The sequence below is a fragment of the Drosophila virilis genome, chromosome 5 (genome assembly GCF_030788295.1).
Source record: "Drosophila virilis strain 15010-1051.87 chromosome 5, Dvir_AGI_RSII-ME, whole genome shotgun sequence".
Classification (NCBI taxonomy): domain Eukaryota; kingdom Metazoa; phylum Arthropoda; class Insecta; order Diptera; family Drosophilidae; genus Drosophila; species Drosophila virilis.
This window is the reverse complement of record NC_091547.1, coordinates 7,941,024-7,960,847: the sequence shown is the minus strand read 5'-3', so window position 1 is coordinate 7,960,847 and position 19,824 is coordinate 7,941,024. Positions and strand designations below refer to the sequence as shown.

At 38.5% G+C, this 19,824-nt stretch overlaps 5 protein-coding genes and 1 long non-coding RNA gene across 9 annotated transcripts; 2 read left to right on the top strand and 4 right to left on the bottom strand.

Annotated features, from left to right (window-relative positions):
* Nucleotides 1-572: 572 nt before the first annotated feature.
* Or49a (Odorant receptor 49a) lies at nucleotides 573-2,422 on the bottom strand. The gene is made up of 4 exons (XM_032435790.2): nucleotides 1,623-2,422; nucleotides 1,366-1,567; nucleotides 1,155-1,310; nucleotides 573-1,097 (listed from the first exon to the last, which is right to left on the bottom strand). The coding sequence occupies exons 1-4, from the start codon at nucleotides 2,420-2,422 to the stop codon at nucleotides 1,041-1,043; spliced, it is 1,215 nt and encodes a 404-aa protein (XP_032291681.1). The 3' UTR covers nucleotides 573-1,040.
* A 2,032-nt stretch (nucleotides 2,423-4,454) lies between these two features.
* Nucleotides 4,455-5,426, top strand: Cpr49Ad (Cuticular protein 49Ad). Its single transcript, XM_032436388.2, has 3 exons — nucleotides 4,455-4,631; nucleotides 4,719-5,127; nucleotides 5,192-5,426. The coding sequence occupies exons 1-3, from the start codon at nucleotides 4,617-4,619 to the stop codon at nucleotides 5,260-5,262; spliced, it is 495 nt and encodes a 164-aa protein (XP_032292279.2). The 5' UTR covers nucleotides 4,455-4,616; the 3' UTR covers nucleotides 5,263-5,426.
* Nucleotides 5,427-6,756: 1,330 nt separating this feature from the next.
* Cpr49Ac (Cuticular protein 49Ac) lies at nucleotides 6,757-10,181 on the bottom strand. 4 transcript variants are annotated; one of them, XM_002050728.4, is made up of 7 exons: nucleotides 9,997-10,181; nucleotides 9,331-9,463; nucleotides 8,892-8,918; nucleotides 8,201-8,351; nucleotides 8,112-8,127; nucleotides 7,541-7,713; nucleotides 6,757-7,475 (listed from the first exon to the last, which is right to left on the bottom strand). In XM_002050728.4, the coding sequence occupies exons 1-7, from the start codon at nucleotides 10,033-10,035 to the stop codon at nucleotides 7,025-7,027; spliced, it is 990 nt and encodes a 329-aa protein (XP_002050764.3). In that variant the 5' UTR covers nucleotides 10,036-10,181; the 3' UTR covers nucleotides 6,757-7,024. The 4 variants fall into 4 exon arrangements, with proteins under 4 accessions (XP_002050764.3, XP_070066267.1, XP_070066268.1 ...); XM_070210166.1 differs by having other exon boundaries at nucleotides 9,421-9,463; XM_070210167.1 differs by lacking the exon at nucleotides 8,892-8,918 and having other exon boundaries at nucleotides 9,421-9,463; nucleotides 9,997-10,180.
* A 4,972-nt stretch (nucleotides 10,182-15,153) lies between these two features.
* Nucleotides 15,154-16,531, bottom strand: LOC116650981 (uncharacterized). The gene is made up of 3 exons (XR_011416997.1): nucleotides 16,469-16,531; nucleotides 15,805-16,416; nucleotides 15,154-15,745 (listed from the first exon to the last, which is right to left on the bottom strand). It is a non-coding gene; the product is annotated as an uncharacterized lncRNA (long non-coding RNA).
* Nucleotides 16,532-16,749: 218 nt separating this feature from the next.
* LOC6626713 (uncharacterized) lies at nucleotides 16,750-17,774 on the top strand. Its single transcript, XM_002050730.4, has 2 exons — nucleotides 16,750-17,593; nucleotides 17,653-17,774. The coding sequence occupies exons 1-2, from the start codon at nucleotides 16,994-16,996 to the stop codon at nucleotides 17,725-17,727; spliced, it is 675 nt and encodes a 224-aa protein (XP_002050766.1). The 5' UTR covers nucleotides 16,750-16,993; the 3' UTR covers nucleotides 17,728-17,774.
* A 288-nt stretch (nucleotides 17,775-18,062) lies between these two features.
* On the bottom strand, nucleotides 18,063-19,119 carry Cpr49Ab (Cuticular protein 49Ab). Its single transcript, XM_002050731.4, has 3 exons — nucleotides 19,061-19,119; nucleotides 18,429-18,994; nucleotides 18,063-18,364 (listed from the first exon to the last, which is right to left on the bottom strand). Exons 1-3 carry the CDS (start codon nucleotides 19,076-19,078, stop codon nucleotides 18,127-18,129), a joined length of 822 nt encoding a protein of 273 aa, XP_002050767.1. The 5' UTR covers nucleotides 19,079-19,119; the 3' UTR covers nucleotides 18,063-18,126.
* Nucleotides 19,120-19,824: the final 705 nt, after the last annotated feature.

The window sequence follows — 19,824 nt, the reverse complement described above, 5'->3', positions numbered from 1 at the left end:
ATTAATAAATAACACATTACATATAGAATAATTAAGTAGCTTGGCACATATTTAACTCTCATTATTGATTGGAATTTTAATGCTGTAGTCTATGAGAATCTGTAATTACTCGTGTATTAGTTAAGTTTATTTGACTTTTAACGCTGTGAGTTGAGTTTTAGTTAGCTTCTGTGTTGGGTTTGCATCAGGCGAGCTGCTGTTTTGTTGCAATCTCAGCTATTGTTGCACACAATTTGAATTGGTTGAAATTCTGTCAAGCTGCACGCGAAATGTGAAGGCCAAAAGCGCAACGGCCACTGTCACCCCTACCCCACCCCCGGCTCGTCATTAAATTGTTTGTGGCTGTATATTCATAAAAATATATGTAAAATTGATGATATAAAAGACTATTTTTTAATGAAAATTAAGAAATATTCAAATTAAAGTTAGAACCTGAATGTTTTCTGCCAAATATTTCAAGCCGTGTCTCGAATTTTGCATGCTCAATAAATATCCGAATATGTATTTATTGATATTGACCGACGGCTGAGATATATTTTAAATTGTATTATAAAAATGATATAAATATAATATAATACTTTAGCATTTTCCTTACTCAAACAAATCATTGGAAATGCAGTAGAACCAGTTGGTTAAATGTCAGTGGCTTAGGTCACGTCAAGAATCTTCAGATATTGCAAACTTAGCTCAGCTTAAGAATCAGTCAAGCCCACATAACAGTCCGTCTTTTCATGGTCAAGGGACAGCTTATACTAAACTGAAAGTGCGGATATAATTGTAACAACTATGTATTAAGTTGGCCATGAGAATGGCTTCCATATTGGGTACTGGATGTTAATGGTCGGAGCAACTAGAGCCCGTGCCAGAGGCGAAGGTGAATTTAATTAGATTAATGGGTTTCTAATGCAAATTTATAGAAATGTCAGGGAGCTTCTTACAAAATAGCCCCACCGTCTCGGCTATGCTACTTGAAATTATATTCATATTTGTGTAAAGAAGCATTAAATATTATATTCCATGCCGACTTAAAAGTTGTAACTCTATTTTCCCAGTACTCTGCGTATGATAGCAAAAAAACGATAAGTGATGTTCATCAGCTGTAAAGTTAAGATTCGATTAGAGAGATTATTTATTATATTGCTATGATAACCTACATTCGTGAATGTATCCAGGGATATGATAATGACTCCTTTAGCTGAAAGCATAGCTGGTCTTTGAGCTCGTTGCATAATGAGTAGAAGATACTTTCGATAAGTAGGCGAGCCTTCATACCAAGTGTGTGTGTAGGCAGCCAGGGCAATGCTTTGACTCTGAGCAATATGTAGAAGAGTAAATATTTCATAGACATTAAAGTACTCCACCTACCAAGTCAATCAATAGCTGACCATAGTAACAAACCATGTAGAACTGAGCCGAACAGCTGAAGAAAAATAATAGAAAACCAAAACCCTCCCGATTCAGTCCCTGCAATATTGAATAGAATGCAACGCAACAAAGCGTGGTCGCTGTGCTAAATAGATTGTAGGCCATTAGCATGCCAAATATACTATCCAGTTCCTTGTGTAATCTATAATAATAGGTATGTTTCATTAAAAGATTACGATTACTCCATCATAACTTACATGAACAAGAGCTGATGTTTGCGTACTATGCTGACCAAAAATTCACAATCTTCGAGCTGGCGGTGCCTGTCGGGCCTGTAAGCCTCCAGCTGCCTGCCCAGATGGGCGAAGTGCATACACAGCTGACCACAGAGGCACATCATCCAAATGTCTGTGCCCAGGTTGACATTCATTGCGAAGTGTGTAAATACGAAATCCACGGCTTGACTAAAGGCATAAGTAATGGGTGTCATCGATTTAATACGTTCCATTGGGAACGTACTTAAATACATAAATTTGATATCGCTGCTCCAGGCAAAGCGCTGATAGAGATAAGTTCCGGTGGCCTGCAGAATGGGACCGACTACCACGACGAAGACAACGAAATAATAATAATAGACTCCATAGCGAGCAATGCGTGGCCAGTAAAAATCATTGACCCGGTATGCTCGGCGTTCGCAGTCACCTTTGGGATAGAGAGCACGCATCCTGTTATTCAGTTCTCGTAACCGACGACGATGGTACATGAAAAATATGCACTTCATATCGGAATTAAGCACAAAGAAGTACACAATCGCGTATCGCATAATGGTAGTCGGATTCCCAGCCAGCGTATTCCACTCGACGGTTCGCAGTATCAAATAGTAGACCATATACCAATGGCTAAATAAGCAGAGTATCCAGTAAATGCGGAGTATTATGCGCTGCCACCAGGGCTTGGGTGTGTCCAGAAAATCATATCCCATCGACTTGAATATGAGATTCGGCACGTGGGTGAAATCGTCGTAATTCCGTTGTGAATGCGGTTCAACGTTTGTCATTTCAGAACTTTCTACTCAAAACTGATTTGCCGTGGGGTTGCGTGGGTGTTTTTTATACACGTTTGTCCAATTACGAGTCATTTAATTATTTTACTGGTGTTATATAAATCAAATATTTAAATTAACCACTATAAATATTTAATTTAGGCAATTAATTAATGGTGTAAAGCAAAAACACTTCTAACACTTCTAAATGGATGAGGCATGAAACTACTTATATCTATGCATTATATATTTATATATTAAATAGTATAAAATTCATTTCAGTTCATTTAAAAAGTTAGAGCAAATCTATTTTCATTCAGTGAGCCGAGTCATGTTTATAGATACATAAATTGATTCAATCTAATTATTATGTATTTTCCTTATCCGAAGCTAAGTTCGGACAGCTTAATCGAATTTGTAGAATGCATAATTATTCAATGAATATTCAGATACGCCTCTAAAAATCATAAATAAATTCAATCTTATTAATTAATTAAAATATATTTCAACGACTTATTTATGTAAATGGGCTAATAAAACTTTTTTTGTGCTTGGATTAATCTGTTTAACACATTACGTTTTGCCCACGAATCCAGTTTTGAGTTCGGACCAGAAAATAACCAAAAGCTTGACAAATGGTGTTCACATTTCAGATACCTTTAGTTTTTGTTTGTGGTAACAAAATGGAATATTCTTATTCAATTCTTACCGATTTAGGTACTGCTTGCGAATTTTATTGTATTTTATTATTTAAATGATTGATTGCAACACCCTGATCTTTAAGCTAAGTTTGATTTGTGGAATTTTATGGGCCAGTGCTGTTCGAAGTATATTAAATGTGGCCAATTCTATATTTGTCGCCGATCTGATGAGTTCGCTTCTGGGTCGCGCGGCTTTCAGCATCGCGAAGCTCGAAGCTGTTGCAATAGCTGTGGCACCTATTGTTGCAGCCTCAAGCGAAATGTGAAGGCCAACTTGATGGCAACACGAGCGCCGTTTTATCCCCACCTCCGCCCCTTTGTACTTGACAATTCATTCACTAACCAACTCATTCATTGAGTGCTATTTTCATGGCAATTTAAAGGCATTCATTAGTTATTTATCAATGTAATTTGCTTAATCTTTTCTATGATATCAGTTACAGTAGTTAATTTTATATTCTATGCGGATCTTAATGTCTTAATTTTGTACAGACTTTAACTAAATAATGGTTGTGTGAGTATTTAAATTGTTTCTTATAACACACTAAGAGCAAGAATGCTTCTCTCTACTGAGAACTGTAATAACACTGAGTTGCAAGATATTTCGCCTTGCTATGCAATTCTCATAGTTATAACTAAAAGACTTTGAGTTCAAACTGTCATTCTAATTGATTCTCTTACACTCCATCCCGCTGTCTCTTGTACTTGTAGCTCTGTATTGTAAAAGCATATTTTCGCACTTTAATTCCAATCTAAAAAAAATTGCTACCGTATTTAGACTTTAATTAAGAATCTTCTCAAATTTCCAAATATTAAATTTGCAATTTAATAAGAATGCTCCCTAAGCAGTAAACTCATTTATATGCTAAATTCTGCTTAATATATATTTATATAGAGCAATGCAATAACTTAGTCCCCGCCAGCCCTCTCTGTCACCAGATGATTTCTTTGTTTGTCTGCCGCACGTATCTCTCGCATCTGGTTTAACATATTTCCTGTGCGAATGCTGAATTTTACCTACAACTGCTCTGAAACTTAACTTATTTATGCAAACATAATAAGACCGTTACGAGCTGTAAATGTTTGACTTTGAGATATCCTATAAGATTATACCAAATTACAAAAGTTAGTAAGCAGATCAATTTTCTAAATTTGAAGAGTAATAAGTCTTATATTTATTAATTTTATCTTCATCTAGACAGTCGTAACTATACAACTTGATATACTTACAGAGTATAGGTTTGTATTATAGCTTCCCAATTTAAATAACAATCGAAATTCGAAGCGGAAATTAGCAAGCCCGAAAAAACTTTTCAGCTTCTGCTGAGATTGGATTTCATTTGCCAATGTTAGGCGCCGCTCGCTGACAGAATATAATGATTTTATGGTCTAAAAATTAAATGCTTTTACTAAACGGAGGCACACATGGTTATAAATGTCGCTGTCAGGCTCTGCTTTGTTACAGTTTCGTTTTATAGATCAGCATTGCAGCAACAGGCCCCTGCAAAATGTCTTTAAAAATGGTAAATCAAAAATCAAAAATGGTAAAATATTGCCGAAAGTTGAAGATTTAAAAGGAATCTAATGAGAATTAACAACTCTTTGCGCAGTCCTCTTGCTTTTTACTGCTGGCTCTCTGTGTGGCCATCTGCAATGCACAGCGGGTGTACAGTCCGTATCGAAACAATCCCTACTATAGGGATTTGTACTTTAGGAACCGCGACCTGTACAATCAGCGCCGCTACTATGACAACTTCTATAAGAAATACAATCCGAACATTGCCAATGCTCTGGCACGCACCGTCGAGCAGTCAAATGAGCCCAACTATGGCCAGGGCTCCTATACCTACAGCTATGAGACTGAGAACGGGATTCACGGGGAAGAGCGCGGTGCGCCCGTTTACATCGACAACGGGCGGCAACAGGTATCTGGTGCCTATTCGTATATATCACCCGAAGGTATTCGAGTCGGTGTCAGATATGTGGCAGATGCCAACGGCTTTCGCCCAGTTATTACCTGTGAGTAAAAACATTCAAATATCCTACTTGAAATAAATATATAATAACCGCAATTGATTTTCAGATGATGGTCCAAATGCTGCGAATTATGCGAACCAACAACCGCCTGCTAATGTGGTCTACACAAGGCAATAAAGTCAACTAGACGGTGTACGAAGTGTGTGAAATAAAATATCAAATTTAATAATGTGAAATTCACAATTTTAACCAACGTTTGTTTAAAACCTCACAAAAAAAATAAACATATATTTAAATGCTATTCGGGGAATGGAGTAGAACATACAAGCCGGAATTTATAAAGGAAGTATTACAACAAGATGGTGAGTTCATTTATGCCATTTCAATAGTAAAAATATACTATATATATGAAATCTCTAGCCTACTAGCAATATTCCTAAACATTTTTAAACATTTAATATATTTTTTATAAGTTAATGTTGATTTCCACAATCGGAACTTATTTCAGTCTGTGTAAGCATATCGCACGCAACCACAAAGCATATAAAATTGCGGCCGCATTTGATTGGTCGCTTTGAAGTTGAGTTACATGGGGTATGACGATATCGTCATAGAAATAGACTTTCACAAATTTTTAATCTGAGGTCAAATTTGGTTGGCCATGTCTCTTTTGTCCGTGTGCCTATTCCATGTCTGTCTGTTTCTACACAAATTATAGCTCTTAACTGGCCTATCCCTTTTGTTGTCATAGGGGCTATTGGTTAAAAACAGAACCTTTGCCACATTGCTATATCTAATAGTTGTTATTGCCAAAAAATATCCATATTTGCAAGAGCATTTAATCTGCGGCATTTTGAATTTCTTCTTTGTTCTATCTGATTTTTCCATGCAAAAAGCTTTTCGAATAATACAAAGCTCAACTATTGCATTTAATAGTTGAGCACAAAAGTGTGCTTTAATTAAATGAAAATTTAGGCGAACAATTAATATCAAAATATTCAGAATTTTAAATTGTGTTCTCCGTTATAAGCATCGCAGCTGGATGCTATAAAAGATATTGCTTTCAAAAACCATACTCAAAACAATTAATATATAATTTATAGATTATATATATTATATTGACCTTAAGATTTAATCGAAAACAGAAATTAAATTTGTGTGGCCATTGACACTTAGCTAAAATGTACATTTAATTTTACGATTTATTTTTAATGTGCGCATATTGAGCCTGTTTACGAAATGCTCTGTTAACAAGAGGAAAGGCATCGACTTTCAAATACCCTTACTATGCTCTCAGTGCGTTTTTTGATTTCAATACAAATGGGCAGATTGCTTGGCATTAGTGAATTTTTAAATATATATTCTATTACAAATAAGAGTATTAAAATTTTCTGCAGTTCAATGAACTCATTAATTATCCCGCATTATTTTGACATGAATTAGTTGGTTTTATTATCAAGCGAAGCTTTGACCTTTCTTTCCCATAGGTCAAATTTAATGAATAATTTGACGCTTTCTGTTCAAAGCGAGAGTTCCGTTGATTGAGAAGAAATAGTTGTATTTTTGTAACAAATAATGTTTTATGTTTATTAAAAATATATAAAAATAATTGTTTTTAAATTCATAACACAATTTAAATATATCGATAAATAAATACAAAATTAACATATGCGGGCGTGGCTATACGAGTACCAAATCCTTTTGTGTACAATTCTATTTTTTATGGATTTTCGTTTGTTGTTCTTTTTTTTTTTGCAGTTTTTCGATGGCTTGTTATAGTTTTTGCCAGCTGCTGGCGGCAAATGCATGGGAATGGAGGGACATTTTAATGGTGCAGGGGGTTAAGGGCGGGGGACTTAAGAATGTGTTGTGCACAACACAATCCCTATGGCTTTAGATGAGAACACAGCAATGTGGGGGGGAATTCACTCGCTTCAATTCAGAGCTGATGAGCACTTTTCCGGCGCTGCTCTTCCTCCAGTTCGCGCGCCTCCTCCTCCTCGGCCAGCTCGACTTCATGCTCCAGCATACGGATTTGATCGCTCAGCTCCTTGGGCATTTGATCCAGATGAATCGACTTGATTTGTGCCTTGATTTCTTTGGTCATATGATTGATACGGAATCCGCGATGATCGAACAGAGGCTTATCTCCATTCGCCTTGTGCTGCTCCTCCACATACTTCAAAGCACGAGCGATGGCCTCGGGAATCGGTGGTGGTGTTGGAATGTGCTCACCCTCGGGCATGAATCCCCTATCATTGGATGCATAGTTCACGCGATACAATTTGCCATCATCTCCGGTATATTCATAGTAGCCCTTGGCATGAGTACCACCTCCATGATGCAGTTTCGCCTGCTCCTCGCCATAGATGCCGTTCTCGGTCAGGAAACTGTAAAAACAAATTGGCATTGGTTGAGTCGGCTGGTCGGCTAAATGTTAACTCATGCAACTCACGCATGATCGTATTTGTCCTTCTTGCGGATCTCTTCCTGGTGCAGAATCTTATGGCGTCCCTCGTCATCGTAGTTGAAGAGTATGGGGCGAGGCGTGGTCGTCGTCGTGGTCGTTGTTGTTGTGGTGCGTTCTGTGGTTGTGGTTGGTTTCTTCGTTGTGGTTGTTGTGGTCGACTGTGTTGTTATGGTACGTGTTAAGTATCGAGCTCATCAAATTGGCAGGAGTTTCGTATGCGTGTGCGTGTGTGTTTTTTTTTTTTTTTGGTGGGATTGTGTGTATGCGTAAGAGGGTTTCATGCATATGCAGGCAGTTGGTGGAGTTGGTGTCATGCAGCGCATTGGGAGTGACAGGAAACGGGAAACGCTTGGCAGGTTGCTTTTTGATTAATGGCTGTTGAGTTATGAAAGCGTGGGGGGTGCTGGCTATTTGGATCTCATTTTAAAAACTGATCGTGAATACTGTTTTTGTGGTACTGAGCATTGTTTTAGCTTTAGTGTTCGATTTGCGGTTCATGATCGGGAAAGCCGTATTCCAAGCGTATTTCGGGTACTTTAAACTCAGCTTTACTTACTGTGTACAGATCATGGCTATGGAAAGTGAAAGAAATATGCAAATAAAACGAATTAGACTTGCGATAACAGTTAGTAAGTTATTGCTTACTTGTAGGGTCTGTCATCGTGCACATAGGGGCGATTGAGGCCCGAGTATGGCCCATACCCACCATCGTATGGATAGGGAATATGATGATAAATACCAAGTTCACGGTTATCGCTCACATGCATGTAGGGCTGCACCATGTGATGATAACGACCTGTTCGATGGGAAATAAATTCAAACAAATCTTAGAAAAAAGCGCATATTGAAATCATGTATGTGTGAGTGTGAGTTTTTTGTGTGTTTAAGTGAGAACTAGTACTTCGTATGGAAGGTCAGGTTAGAAGAAATTAGCTATACGTATTAATGCTGTTCAACGTATGTAAGGCTTACGGAATAATTTAGATACACGGAATAACCATGATACAATGTTTTTTTTTGTACAATTGGAGCAATTGGAGCCCTTGATAAAGCAAGAAAGCAGTTAAACAACGGTCTACAGCGAGCATTGTCAAAGTGCATGCAATTAAATCCGTTGTTTGCTGTTTGAGAATTATAAAATTTGCTGCGAGTTTTGACTGTGCATGTAGGACACAGTTTATGGTTAAGCTAAGGAGTATTATGATATAATACCTATATATTTTTTAAAATTCTATTTTGTGGATATGATACGATGTTTGATTGTTTGTGTGGCTTTGTTTATGTAGTTTTTTTTTAGAAAATTAAAAATTTTCTAACAATTCACTGTTATGTTTACCTAAAGAATCCTGATAGCCACCTCGGCCTATAAGAAATTAAATGTTAATATATATATATACAAGTATATGCTAAAATAATAATAAACAATGTGTTTAGTGTGCGACACAATAAAGTCAGCTCAAGCCGACAGTATTCTCAAAGATAACAAATTTCAATGACTCGTGTTTACCAAAACCAACCGAATTTTTAGCTTGAGCTTGAACTCTGCTACTATCACGTATTCATAAATGAAATTGGGTTATCAGTAGGTACAATACATTAAGAAATGCATGTCGTATATTAAAGTTAGTGTGCGAGTGTGTGTGTGTTGGTTGTCCCATTGGACTTGTTGTTGTTAGTGCTTGTGGCTTCAACATGCAGTGCGGGAAGGCGTCATGCAACAACTTGTGGTACCAAATAATCAGGTGCTTAGATACTCAATTGCAATGCCGAAATACCTTCGTCCGCTGAACTTGGATGATATCTTCCATCATCTTGTGCATGATATTTGCCGTCGTTTGAGTTTTGCGCTGAAACCGTATACTTGCCATTGTTATCAACGGGATTGCTGAGGCTGACTGCAACAAGGCCCTGTAAAGAATTTATTCATAAATTAATTATAATATTTGCTTTATGGAATTCGGCATATTAAATGACTGCGGCAACTCCCAGCTCTTATTCACAGTTCAATTAGCCGGCAGGAAGTAATAAATGCCAATGGGCACGCGCAGAAACCCCCTCAAAAAAAAAAAAACGTTATGTGCTTTTTGTTTTTGAAATATTTTATGATATTTCAAATGCCATTAATAACGCTGAGTTATGAGGTATGAAAAATTTGAAAGACTTGACTTTGACTCAACTGCAATTCAAAGCAAAGCCTGCATAGCCATGAGATTGAGCTTTAACTGACTTGGCACGAAAAAGTTCAGAATGGTTTTTTACCAAATCTATGTGTAGGCCAGGTTTGTATAGTATATAAATGTACTAATTGAGTTTGGCGCCCAAGTGGCGTATACTTGATATGCGTATACTTTATGTAGTTGAACTTGTATCCGTTAATGACGTCACTAAGCACTGTAATTGGACTGTATTAATGTCCTTTAGCACAAACACACATTACTCACCACAAACACAAAAACGCTTAGCACTGATTTCGCGAACATTTTGTGAATTGATTTTTGTTTGTTTTTTTTTTTTTGTGTTAGGTGTATTTAGAGATATATTGTTGATCCTTGGAAATTATCCTGTTGGGATTGTGTGTTTAGGTCCTGATGCGGTAAACGCGTCTGCTGCTGCAACAGGAATGTTTGTATTTCGCTGAGGTACACCGGATTTATATAGAAATGTGCCAAGTACGGTGCGAGCGCATCTCGCAATCTGATTCTCACAGCAACCGCGCCTAAATTCTCGCATATCTGGGAGAGGTAGTTAGCCTCATTTGCTCCACAATTTGAGAGCGGTTCGGTTATGGATTCGACAGATCAACTCAGACGACTTTGCTCACGCAGTTCATCTCAGTTCAGTTCAATAACAGCAACGGCAACAACAGCGCCAAAAACGACGTCTTGAGCTGCGCTCCCTTAATTTAGACACATGACGGGTTCTTCTTGTTGCTGTTGTTGTTGTTGTTGTTGTTGTTGTTGTTATTAATTTGTATATTGTTTTTATACGTTTTTTCCATTTTTTATAATTTTATATTGTTTTTGGATTATTTTTGGCATTTGTTGAAATTAACTGTAAGCTTTATTAAACGGCTGCTCATTTGCCAATAATTGTAATTACGAATTAATTCAATTAAATAATTCTCATAATTTATTACATTCAATGCGAATGCACCTTTGGCATTCATCAAACATTTAGAGGTTGTGCCTTTTGCTCGATATATAATTTAACATTTCATCTAAGAGCAAATCAAGGATTTCGAACTGCGAAATGACGCATTTTGTTTTTCTTATAAAATGCTCCAAAATTTCCCCCCCAAAAAAAAAACGTCATTCCGTTTCATCTGAATACTGTGTCAGTAGCACCAGCAGCGACTCATTATCAATATTAAGTTTATTGCTGATACACAAAGGTCAGCTTCGGTCTGCAGGCCACGGAAAAAATAAATATATACAACGTATATAATAATTATATATATATATGTGCAAAGTATATGTTCTTTTCTGTAAGACTTAACCAACATATATTACCTTACAGAGCTTACACATTCATGAATACAATGAATACTCATTGATTCAGCGTGTTATTTTTGTGAATCTTTCAAGAGTGTCTGGATTAATAATCAACCTTACGAAATATCTATATCTAAAGTAAATTTGCCTATAGAAAAATGAATGGTTTTTATTTAAAGCTAAAATACATGTTATTTTTTTTTATGGATATTCAGTTTATTTGAAAAAATTCAAGATCTCTTGATTTCTTGTTTTCGTATATATAAATTTTGTTTTGATAATGTGCCAGCACTTTTAAAATTCGATTTTAGATAAATTTCGTATTATTATCATATTTTTATTCAAATTTTAATGGCCCTTAATTTTGGTCTCAAACAGCTTGACTACAAATCGAAATCTATTTATAAACATATTATTATTGTTATTTTAAATTGTTCAGTGCCAAATATTGTTCTAGGATATGCAGCATTCCATCATTTAAAGCTGTTCGTAATTAAATGAAGCGGCACATTTTGAATATTTTTATCACATTGTTGCAGTTGGTGCGTAGCTTAAGCTTGGGACTTGAACTGATGACAACATCGTCATCGTCTTCTATAGATCTTATCCAAGCCAACTACCTGAGGCACTCGGAAGCGCCATAAAAGTGCCGTAATGAAATCATAAATTACAAAAAAACAACGGAAACACGGCAACACGGCAACAATAACAACAATAAGAGGCACAACAGCTTCAAAAAAAAAGCATTCAAATTGCGCGCGCCTGCCGCAATGCGAAATGCATTAATTTTATTCAAGCTGGTAACTGAGATTGGGACTGGGTACTGGGGATTGGGGATTGGGGACTGGGGACTGGGGCTTGGTGCCCCCAACATATGGGTATGCGTATGCGTATGCATAACCGGAATCAAAATCGGAATCGGAATCAAAATCGGCGACAGACGTGGAAGAAAAATGTTGACAAAATTGATTTTAATTGTGTTGCAAACATTGACATCGACTCCACGATGCTCGGATGTGTGTCCTTAGCTTAACTTAACGGATTTTTTATTTTTCGAATAAGGTTTTAACTGGTAAGCTATCCAAAAAGTCGGCCGCAGCTGCAGTTAAGCTAAGCATATCTTTTATTATGCGGATTAATTGCAACAATAAACATAAACTGTGATTAAACAGCCGGCAACGATCCTGAGTAGACGAAAGCGAAAAGAGTTGGGCCGAGGTGGGGCAAGGCAGGGGCAGGGCAACGCAGGGGCGTTGCAGTCACTGCACTGCAAAGGTCGTACACTGAACCCGCATGCCAGGCCAAATTGATCCGATCCATTCGGTTCCGTTCCGTTCCGTGCCCGAACTCCAAGTGCCAAATCTCCAAATCCCTCGCACTGTGAATCACGTCGCGTGGCTGTTGTTGTTGTTGTTGTTGTTGCGGTTGCTGCTGTTTTTTGACTTTTGATTCACTCTGGTAGAGTATGTATAGTAGGTATAATTATGGCATTTATAAAAATCACAAATACTTAATAAATATTTAAGTGTATGCTGATTTTTAATCAATTACAAGTCCAATTCGATTGGGCATCAGCAATGCAATTTCAATTGAATTTATATGGCTTCCCGCTGACTCAGACTTGCCATTGACCTTGATTCGCATTTTGGCTAAAAGCATTTCACACTTTCTTCATAATCTGGCCAGCTGTAGCAGATACATTCAAAGCTTTTATTCAATTTCATATTCTATAATCTTTTTTAAGCTACTTAATGAGTAGATTTGGTATGCAACCGGAATTGTTTTTATTATCTATATATTTATTCAAGTTCTTATGGATACTTATTGTTAATTAAAGAGACTTTCCTGTTATACTAATAATCTGCTACATAGTCGACTGGTTAATTCTATATAATCTGACTGAGAGCATTCAAATCCCACTCAGTTGTCGCAAGTGGCGCAACAACAATATTATATATATCATTTGAATGGGAATGTTGAGGTCGCGATAAGTCGCCGAATTGCACAGATTGCCCCGGCAATAACATTGCTGGACCGTTGATGTTAGCATATTGTGATCTTTCTTCTCAATGCAGCCATCTTTATAGGGCTCATCTATGACTGCGACTTCCTCATAAAATCTATTGCGAAGCACATGCGTTATCTTCACTTGGTTTGCGCAGCCTCGGAGAACAGCCGACCATTTCGATCCATCTTGTAAGTTAATTGTGCTCACTGTCTTCAGGCACATTGTGGAATTGGGACAGGCCACCCTGAATTCCGGACTGTTTCTCAGCTGTGAGCATACCGGAAGCGGTTTCTCCATATTTGCTCCCGCTCCCTCGAAGCACTCATAGCACTCGAGTATCTCGGCTGCGGCGCAACTGTTGCACACAACTGCAAGTACAGTGATGCCCGAGAACAGTGTGAGAGTACGGCCCATCATACGCTAGGCCAGTGATAAGAATGCACTTGGCTCGTTTAGGTGTAAGTACGAGTTTCCAGCAAGAAGTCACAACACGAACTACATAGCTGTGTGGTATTCGGCTTGAGCATATCACGCATTCTTACACTGCATGACTAAGCGTCCGGTCGGTTATTATTTTATTTCCGTTTTTTTTTCTCCTCTGTGACTTATTGTTTGAAACTTAATCACTCATGACATACAAATTTATATATACGTTTGCGGCTTTAATCTCAAGCAATTAAAATGACTCTATGGAAGTTTCGTTTAACCAAAGGTTTGTAGGGTTTGAAAACTGGGAGATGTTGATGTAGTATATAGATTATATATCTGTTGCTTTATAGGTGTGATCGTATGTTAGATTATCGACTACAAGATTTAAAACCTTGAGTTCAGAGTATCTCAGTGCCAAGTACTTTTCGTACTGCCTGTTCTTTCTACACCATTTATGGAGCTACATTTTATATTTCAAACTATATTCTACCATATATACTATGGAATTTTATATATTATATAAGCAGAAATATTTGATTAAAATCAAACAAAAGTATTGCCAAAAACTCTCATAAATTTGTTTGTTGAATATTTCTTTGTGAACTCAATTTATGAATGCTTCTTATCAAATACATAATTCTTCGATTTCTTAAGCTGGCATTCGGTCGTGCTGCCTCCACAGCACATTTATAATAATGTCAGCACTCACATTGGATCTGATTCCCGTTTTCGACACCTCTCCAAACACTTATGATAAACGCGTATTTTCACCTGCTTTCAAATGGCATTTGTTAAGCAATTGAAATCTTTATAGGGTGAGTATTGAGCATAGAGTTTGGGCCATAAATTGCCATTACTCTCCGCGTGGCCTTATACGATTTCAGTATATCTGTCTGGCTGTCAGTCGGATTTGTTTTAGCAGCCGGTTTCAAAAATTAACTTAAGTGAAGTTTGCTTAATTATCATCTCGCTCTATATTCAAAATAATTTGTAGAGCTTGTGGCCTATAAATATTCTCAGTTGAAGCGAGTTTTGCAACCGTCAATGAATTGGTAGCCGATTTGCCAAATAGATGGATGGCTTTGGGTAGCACTCAGTGTATGTACCTTTAATGGAATCAATTAAATCAAATGATTTGTAGCTGTTTGCAGTTAACATTTGTTTTTGCGAACAAATTAATTTAGAAAATACAAAATGCACTGTAAATTTTGCCAAAGGCGTCATACGAACTGCATTTGGAACAATACAACAAATTACCAAATAATCTGAGTCTTAATGAGATACAAGCTCACCTTATACATACATATATATATTAATATATTTTTATATACAAATATCAGTGGGCGTAGAAAATACCGTAAAGTTCAAAGCACCGATCAAAGATCCCATACGCAGTTAGACTCGTAAATTTCTAGAGCTTTCAGCTTGGGCGTGATTTTTATCAGTTGGTGTTAAATTAAATATTAATGCTATATCTCGTCTTTTACTTTATCGGCTTATTTTATGAGAGAAAATTACCATCTGAATAAAATCACAGTCTGTGTAAAAAAGAAGATGAATGTTGTTGTGTTTGTTTTAAACAGAAATTTATTAGTTGCGCACTCAGCCTAAAGGAATTTAAAAAAAACAAGTAAATTTAAGTTCAAGGTTGAGATTTGTTTTTATTGTTTTTATACGACCAAGGGTTAAATTCGTGACGCCTAAAATTTAATCGTCTAGGCCCATGGGCGCCACCACAAAATTAAAATAAAATAAATGTGGCGACAGATTCAGTTTTTCGTTCATGATAATTTTTGGCGAGGGGGCGGGAGCAGCTGTTGGAGTCAGCTGAGTGCATGCGAAACACCAAATTACGCATTGTTGGGCTTAGCGCAGCCAAAATATTATATCTCTGTTTTACCTGTATGTGTTTCATATTAGGTGAGTATTTGACAAGTATTCCAGGTGCAAAAATTTGCATATGTAGCAACTAAAACAACTGGTTATTAATCTAGCTTGTATCTTGTTTTATTATTGTTTTAGTCGGTTCTGGACGAAGCGCGTTTAATTATCTTTAACAAAATATTAATTTTTGCAGACCAGCTTTTGGAAATTGACAAAAAAACCAAAAAATTGTCGCAGCTTTCAATTTGATAATCTGACAAAAACGTCAAAATACATTTGATTGTCTTAGGCCTTGTTTACGTCTCATATTAAGAACTTTTCAAGGTATTTTATGTTCTTGATTTGTTTTTTTATTTTTGCTCATTTTTGTTATACACTCTGCAAGGTAAAAGGTTAAATGTCAGAGCTAACAGCAGCTACCAAGTTTGTTAACTTACGCTCCTACGTATTTGGAGATGACTAATTTCTCTTTGACTCATGTCCGGCTGCAAGGTAAAAGGTTAAAGTTTATTTGCGAAGTTCAGACTTAAGATTTTTGCTTAGCTTTGTGGGCGTTTTCACTTTCAATTTCACACACGGTTCAAACATTCTTTTTAAGTCTGAGCGTGTTTTGACTTGCTCCCATCATGTTTGAATGCCCATTGCTGACAGCTGACTGATGACTGATGATTGATGATTGATGAGTGCTTGGCGTCCGTTTTGATTGATCGTCAGTTATTATGAATGCCCATTAAGGCAAACGATCGTTTTATTGTTTATGATGAGCGTTAAATTTGATTTAAACGACACTAATTAACTTGGATCCTATCAAATCCATTGAATTGCTTACAAATTGCCCCCGACCAGACAAAAATTTCAAGCTTCCGACAGTTGCAATGATAAGGCGATTAGAAATATCCATTGGGTGTGGCAGCTGGTTAAAGTGCAGTTGATCGTTGTGGAATTTATATTGTAAGCAACTTAATTTGAGGAAAGTTCTAGCTTTTCTAAGTAATTATTGAATGCATATTTATAGACAACTTCAACTTGTTTTAAATAACAACTAATTTCTGCAGAATATTTAGAGCAGAATTTGACAAGGAACTATTAGGATTGTCTTACTTATTTTGAGAAATGAATTTTCTGATTTATTTTTCCAATCGGAAGCTAAAATGTTTTAGCTTTTGCTACAAATATTTCGAAATTTCTAGCACTGAAACAAGACTGAGGCTCATCGGATTACCCGGTGCGACTGTGACAGCTGTCGACACTGGTTTCCGATTTGAGATATTTTTGTCGCCGGCGTTCAAAAGGTCAGAAGCAATTGGGAGCTGCCTATGAAAACGAGTTGGGTTACTTGGCTTGGCGATTGGGATTACTCGGTAGCCACTTTATGGCTTGTTAGTATGCAAAGAATTTCAATTAGCATGCGTTACGCTAGAGTCAAGCCGGTGGCTCGTGCAGCAATCAGTCGCACCAAACCACCGAATAAACTAGCTAATTAAATAATTAAACGGCTGCATCTTCCACATAAAACCAGGCAATTAATTAGCTGCCAGTCGATGCCCACTTCAAGTGCAATTGAAACTAAAACTAACCTGGCTAGTGATTTGATTAGCTACAGTTAAACGCATTCAACTAGTCGAGATGTACACAACTGTGTTCATCGCCTTTCTCCTGTTAAGCCTGGGCAGGGCACAAGGAACTGGCGAGGATCAGCAGCCGCCACTGCCCACAGCAGCATCCAAGCCGGGACACTATGTCCACGAGCTGCATGGCTCTGCCGGCTGGTATCAGCCGGATGACAGCGGCAAATATCGGCACGATCCCAGGCCCTATGATGGCGGCTACGGAGATCGCGGCCAACCGTATGCGAATGATTTGCGCGGCATCTTTCGGCAGGCCGAGCGGCAGCTGGCGGCCAGTGTACAGGAGGCCCAGGAGAACTTTGCTCTGGGACCACGAGATCATCTGCGCTTCATGATTGACTTCAACTACAATGGCACCGGCTGGCAAATTATTCAATTCGAATGGGTGCGCGATGGCGATGGCACAAGCGAGGACCAGCGCCAATTCAGCTACGTGAACGAGAACCGGCTCTGGGATACTGACTCTCAAGCACACTATCAACCCGCTCAGTCCTATGAGTATGCGCAGCCCCAAACTCCGCTGCCAGATCAAAACTCTGACCAACAGCAGCCCTATCCAGGGCAGTACGGGGATACAAAGATCAATACCGAGCAGGATGTAAGTCAGCTAAAGTGTCAAAGCTTAGAGCCAGTTTGATAAACTTGTCTTTATTGTAGCCCGCCAAAGTGCAGTCAACCATTAATGAGGTGCTGGAGTACATACAACAGCAGATCTTGCCGAACCTGAACTAATCTTAATTGAAATTTTTATTAAAAACAAAATATATTTGCCAAACGAATCCTTGTATGTATATCTTGTATAACTCTGAGCAATGAGAATCTGGAATATAATCGCTGACTTGTCTAGGCCAAGCGCTTAAGTGGCCAGTGCTATTTAAAAATAAGTTAGTTAGTCTATAACTATGGACTATTTGCAACTGAGAGTTTCTTTTTTTGTTCATCGTCTTACAATATATTTTGAAGACCTAGTTCTCCCCAAGATCCAAATGCTTTCATATTTACATATATTTGAGCATAATTTGGTACTCCTTGGCATATTATCCACTAAATATTCAGTTAACTTTTTTTTTTCGAAAACTCTTTTATTTCCTGATAACCAAAATGACAAATTAAATAGATTTCTATATATATTTACAAAGCGCCCTGCTCCTTCAGATAGGCCAGCAGCCGGGGTATGTGCTCCGGCACCTTGGGAATGTGTTCGCCGGCGGGCAGAAAGCCATTCTCATCGGCCACATAGTCCACGCGGTAGAGCAGGCCATCGTCCCCGGTGTACTCGTAGTAGCCCTTGGAGCGCAGAGCATCGCCCTCGGTTTGCTTCTCAATGCGTCCACTCTCCTCGCCGAGAATACCGTTCTCCGTCTCGTAGCTGGCACAGGAATTCAGTTTAATATCGCAGGACTCTCAGGCCTCTCAGCCATATATTCACTTACAGATAGTTGTAGCCATCGGCCTGCACTTCGCCCTCCTGACGCAGAATCAGGAAACCATTTTTGCCAATGCCAGTGCCGCGCCCTTGTGGCAAGTTGGGTCGCAGATCAACGGCAGGTGTTGGGCGTGGCAGCGACGTACTTGGGCGTGGCTTATTAGCAGCAGTTGTCGCACCAGCACCAGCACCAGCTCCACTGCCCCTAGCTCCATTGGTACCAGCTCCACCACCGCCACGTCCAGCACCGCCGCCAGCACCGAACTTGTTCTTATCAGCCACATAGGGATTGCTGTCGCCCGTGTAGTCACCACCAGGACGATTATCATGCTGGTACTTGACATCCTTGTGCACATAACGCCCATCGTTGCCGCCACTGTAGCGTCCATCGCCGCCGCCGCGATAGCGTCCATCATTGCCGGCCACATAGCGTCCATCGCTGGCGCCCGTATAGCGCCCCGCATTGGCATTGGCACTAGCTCTCGCCCTTAGCACGGCCGGTGTGGTTGGCGCAGGACGATAGCGACCATCGTTCTGGGCCAGCGCAACTGCAGCGCAGATCAGCAGCCAAATCTATAGGAGGCGAGAGGCGTGATCAGATGACTGCAGACCAACTGCAGCAGCAGCTGGAAAACTTACCGTTAGACGCAACAACATGGTTAATCAGCAATGAGCGGTTTTAGCCACGACCAGAGCTTTATATATGAGCGATGCACAACGCCCACCAGGCCTACGGAAGATCCACTCGTTCTATGTGTGCTATGGCCAACTGGCCAGCTTGAAGCTCAACGGACAACATTTGCAAAGCGCTCAAAACTCGATCTATTAACCGTGATTTATGAGGCGTTTACTACATATTTTCTGGAAAGCAGCTGCCACCCAACACGCTGTATGAATAAACGAATAGACCATTCTTCTGATGGCAATCGATTCAATTAATTTTGTGCTTGACATCGACGACACGGAAACGCTAACATTTCTTTTGACATCAACTAATTTTGGCGAGCATTGCAAGGTAATGCAAGGTGACGACATATGGAGCAACATCTCCACTGGATGAGCACCACCGAACACATAAAACCAGTTGCTTGGGTGGTTTACTCGAATGCCTGAAAGTATGCTGTGTGAAGACGAAGAATAATTCATTTTGGGTTCGAAAGAGAAATGAAAATCAGGTAATTTTAGCGATATCTTAATTGATCTATATTTATTTTTTTATATTTATATGGCAGATTATGCAAAATTTATGTTAGGTACTGTAGAAGCTGCAAAAGAGCTCCACAAACATGCCTTTAAAGTTTTTTTTAGAAAATATTGTAGATCGAAGATCTAGAAGACTGTAGAAAGAAGATCTAGAAGATCTTGTAGCAACACTTAACAAGGCATTTTTGTTTTGAAGAATA

What these genes read in the sequence shown, in the direction of transcription:
- Cpr49Ab (XM_002050731.4), bottom strand. An exon ending in GCCGATGGCTACAACTATCT is followed by an intron (nt 18,365 to 18,428) that starts GTAAGTGAATAT and finishes TTCCTGTGCCAG; the next exon opens with CTACGAGACGGAGAACGGTA.
- Cpr49Ac (XM_002050728.4), bottom strand. Translation starts at nt 10,035, where the DNA reads ATGTTCGCGAAATCAGTGCTAAGCGTTTTTGTGTTTGTG. An exon ending in TAAGCGTTTTTGTGTTTGTG is followed by an intron (nt 9,464 to 9,996) that starts GTGAGTAATGTG and finishes AATTCTTTACAG; the next exon opens with GGCCTTGTTGCAGTCAGCCT. An exon ending in TCCAAGTTCAGCGGACGAAG is followed by an intron (nt 8,919 to 9,330) that starts GTATTTCGGCAT and finishes AATTTCTTATAG; the next exon opens with GCCGAGGTGGCTATCAGGAT.
- Or49a (XM_032435790.2), bottom strand. Translation starts at nt 2,422, where the DNA reads ATGACAAACGTTGAACCGCATTCACAACGGAATTACGACGATTTCACC. An exon ending in AAACATCAGCTCTTGTTCAT is followed by an intron (nt 1,568 to 1,622) that starts GTAAGTTATGAT and finishes CTATTATTATAG; the next exon opens with ATTACACAAGGAACTGGATA. An exon ending in CCCTGGATACATTCACGAAT is followed by an intron (nt 1,098 to 1,154) that starts GTAGGTTATCAT and finishes TTAACTTTACAG; the next exon opens with CTGATGAACATCACTTATCG.
- LOC6626713 (XM_002050730.4), top strand. Translation starts at nt 16,994, where the DNA reads ATGTACACAACTGTGTTCATCGCCTTTCTCCTGTTAAGCCTGGGCAGG. An exon ending in AGATCAATACCGAGCAGGAT is followed by an intron (nt 17,594 to 17,652) that starts GTAAGTCAGCTA and finishes TCTTTATTGTAG; the next exon opens with CCCGCCAAAGTGCAGTCAAC.
- Cpr49Ad (XM_032436388.2), top strand. An exon ending in CTTTCGCCCAGTTATTACCT is followed by an intron (nt 5,128 to 5,191) that starts GTGAGTAAAAAC and finishes ATTGATTTTCAG; the next exon opens with ATGATGGTCCAAATGCTGCG.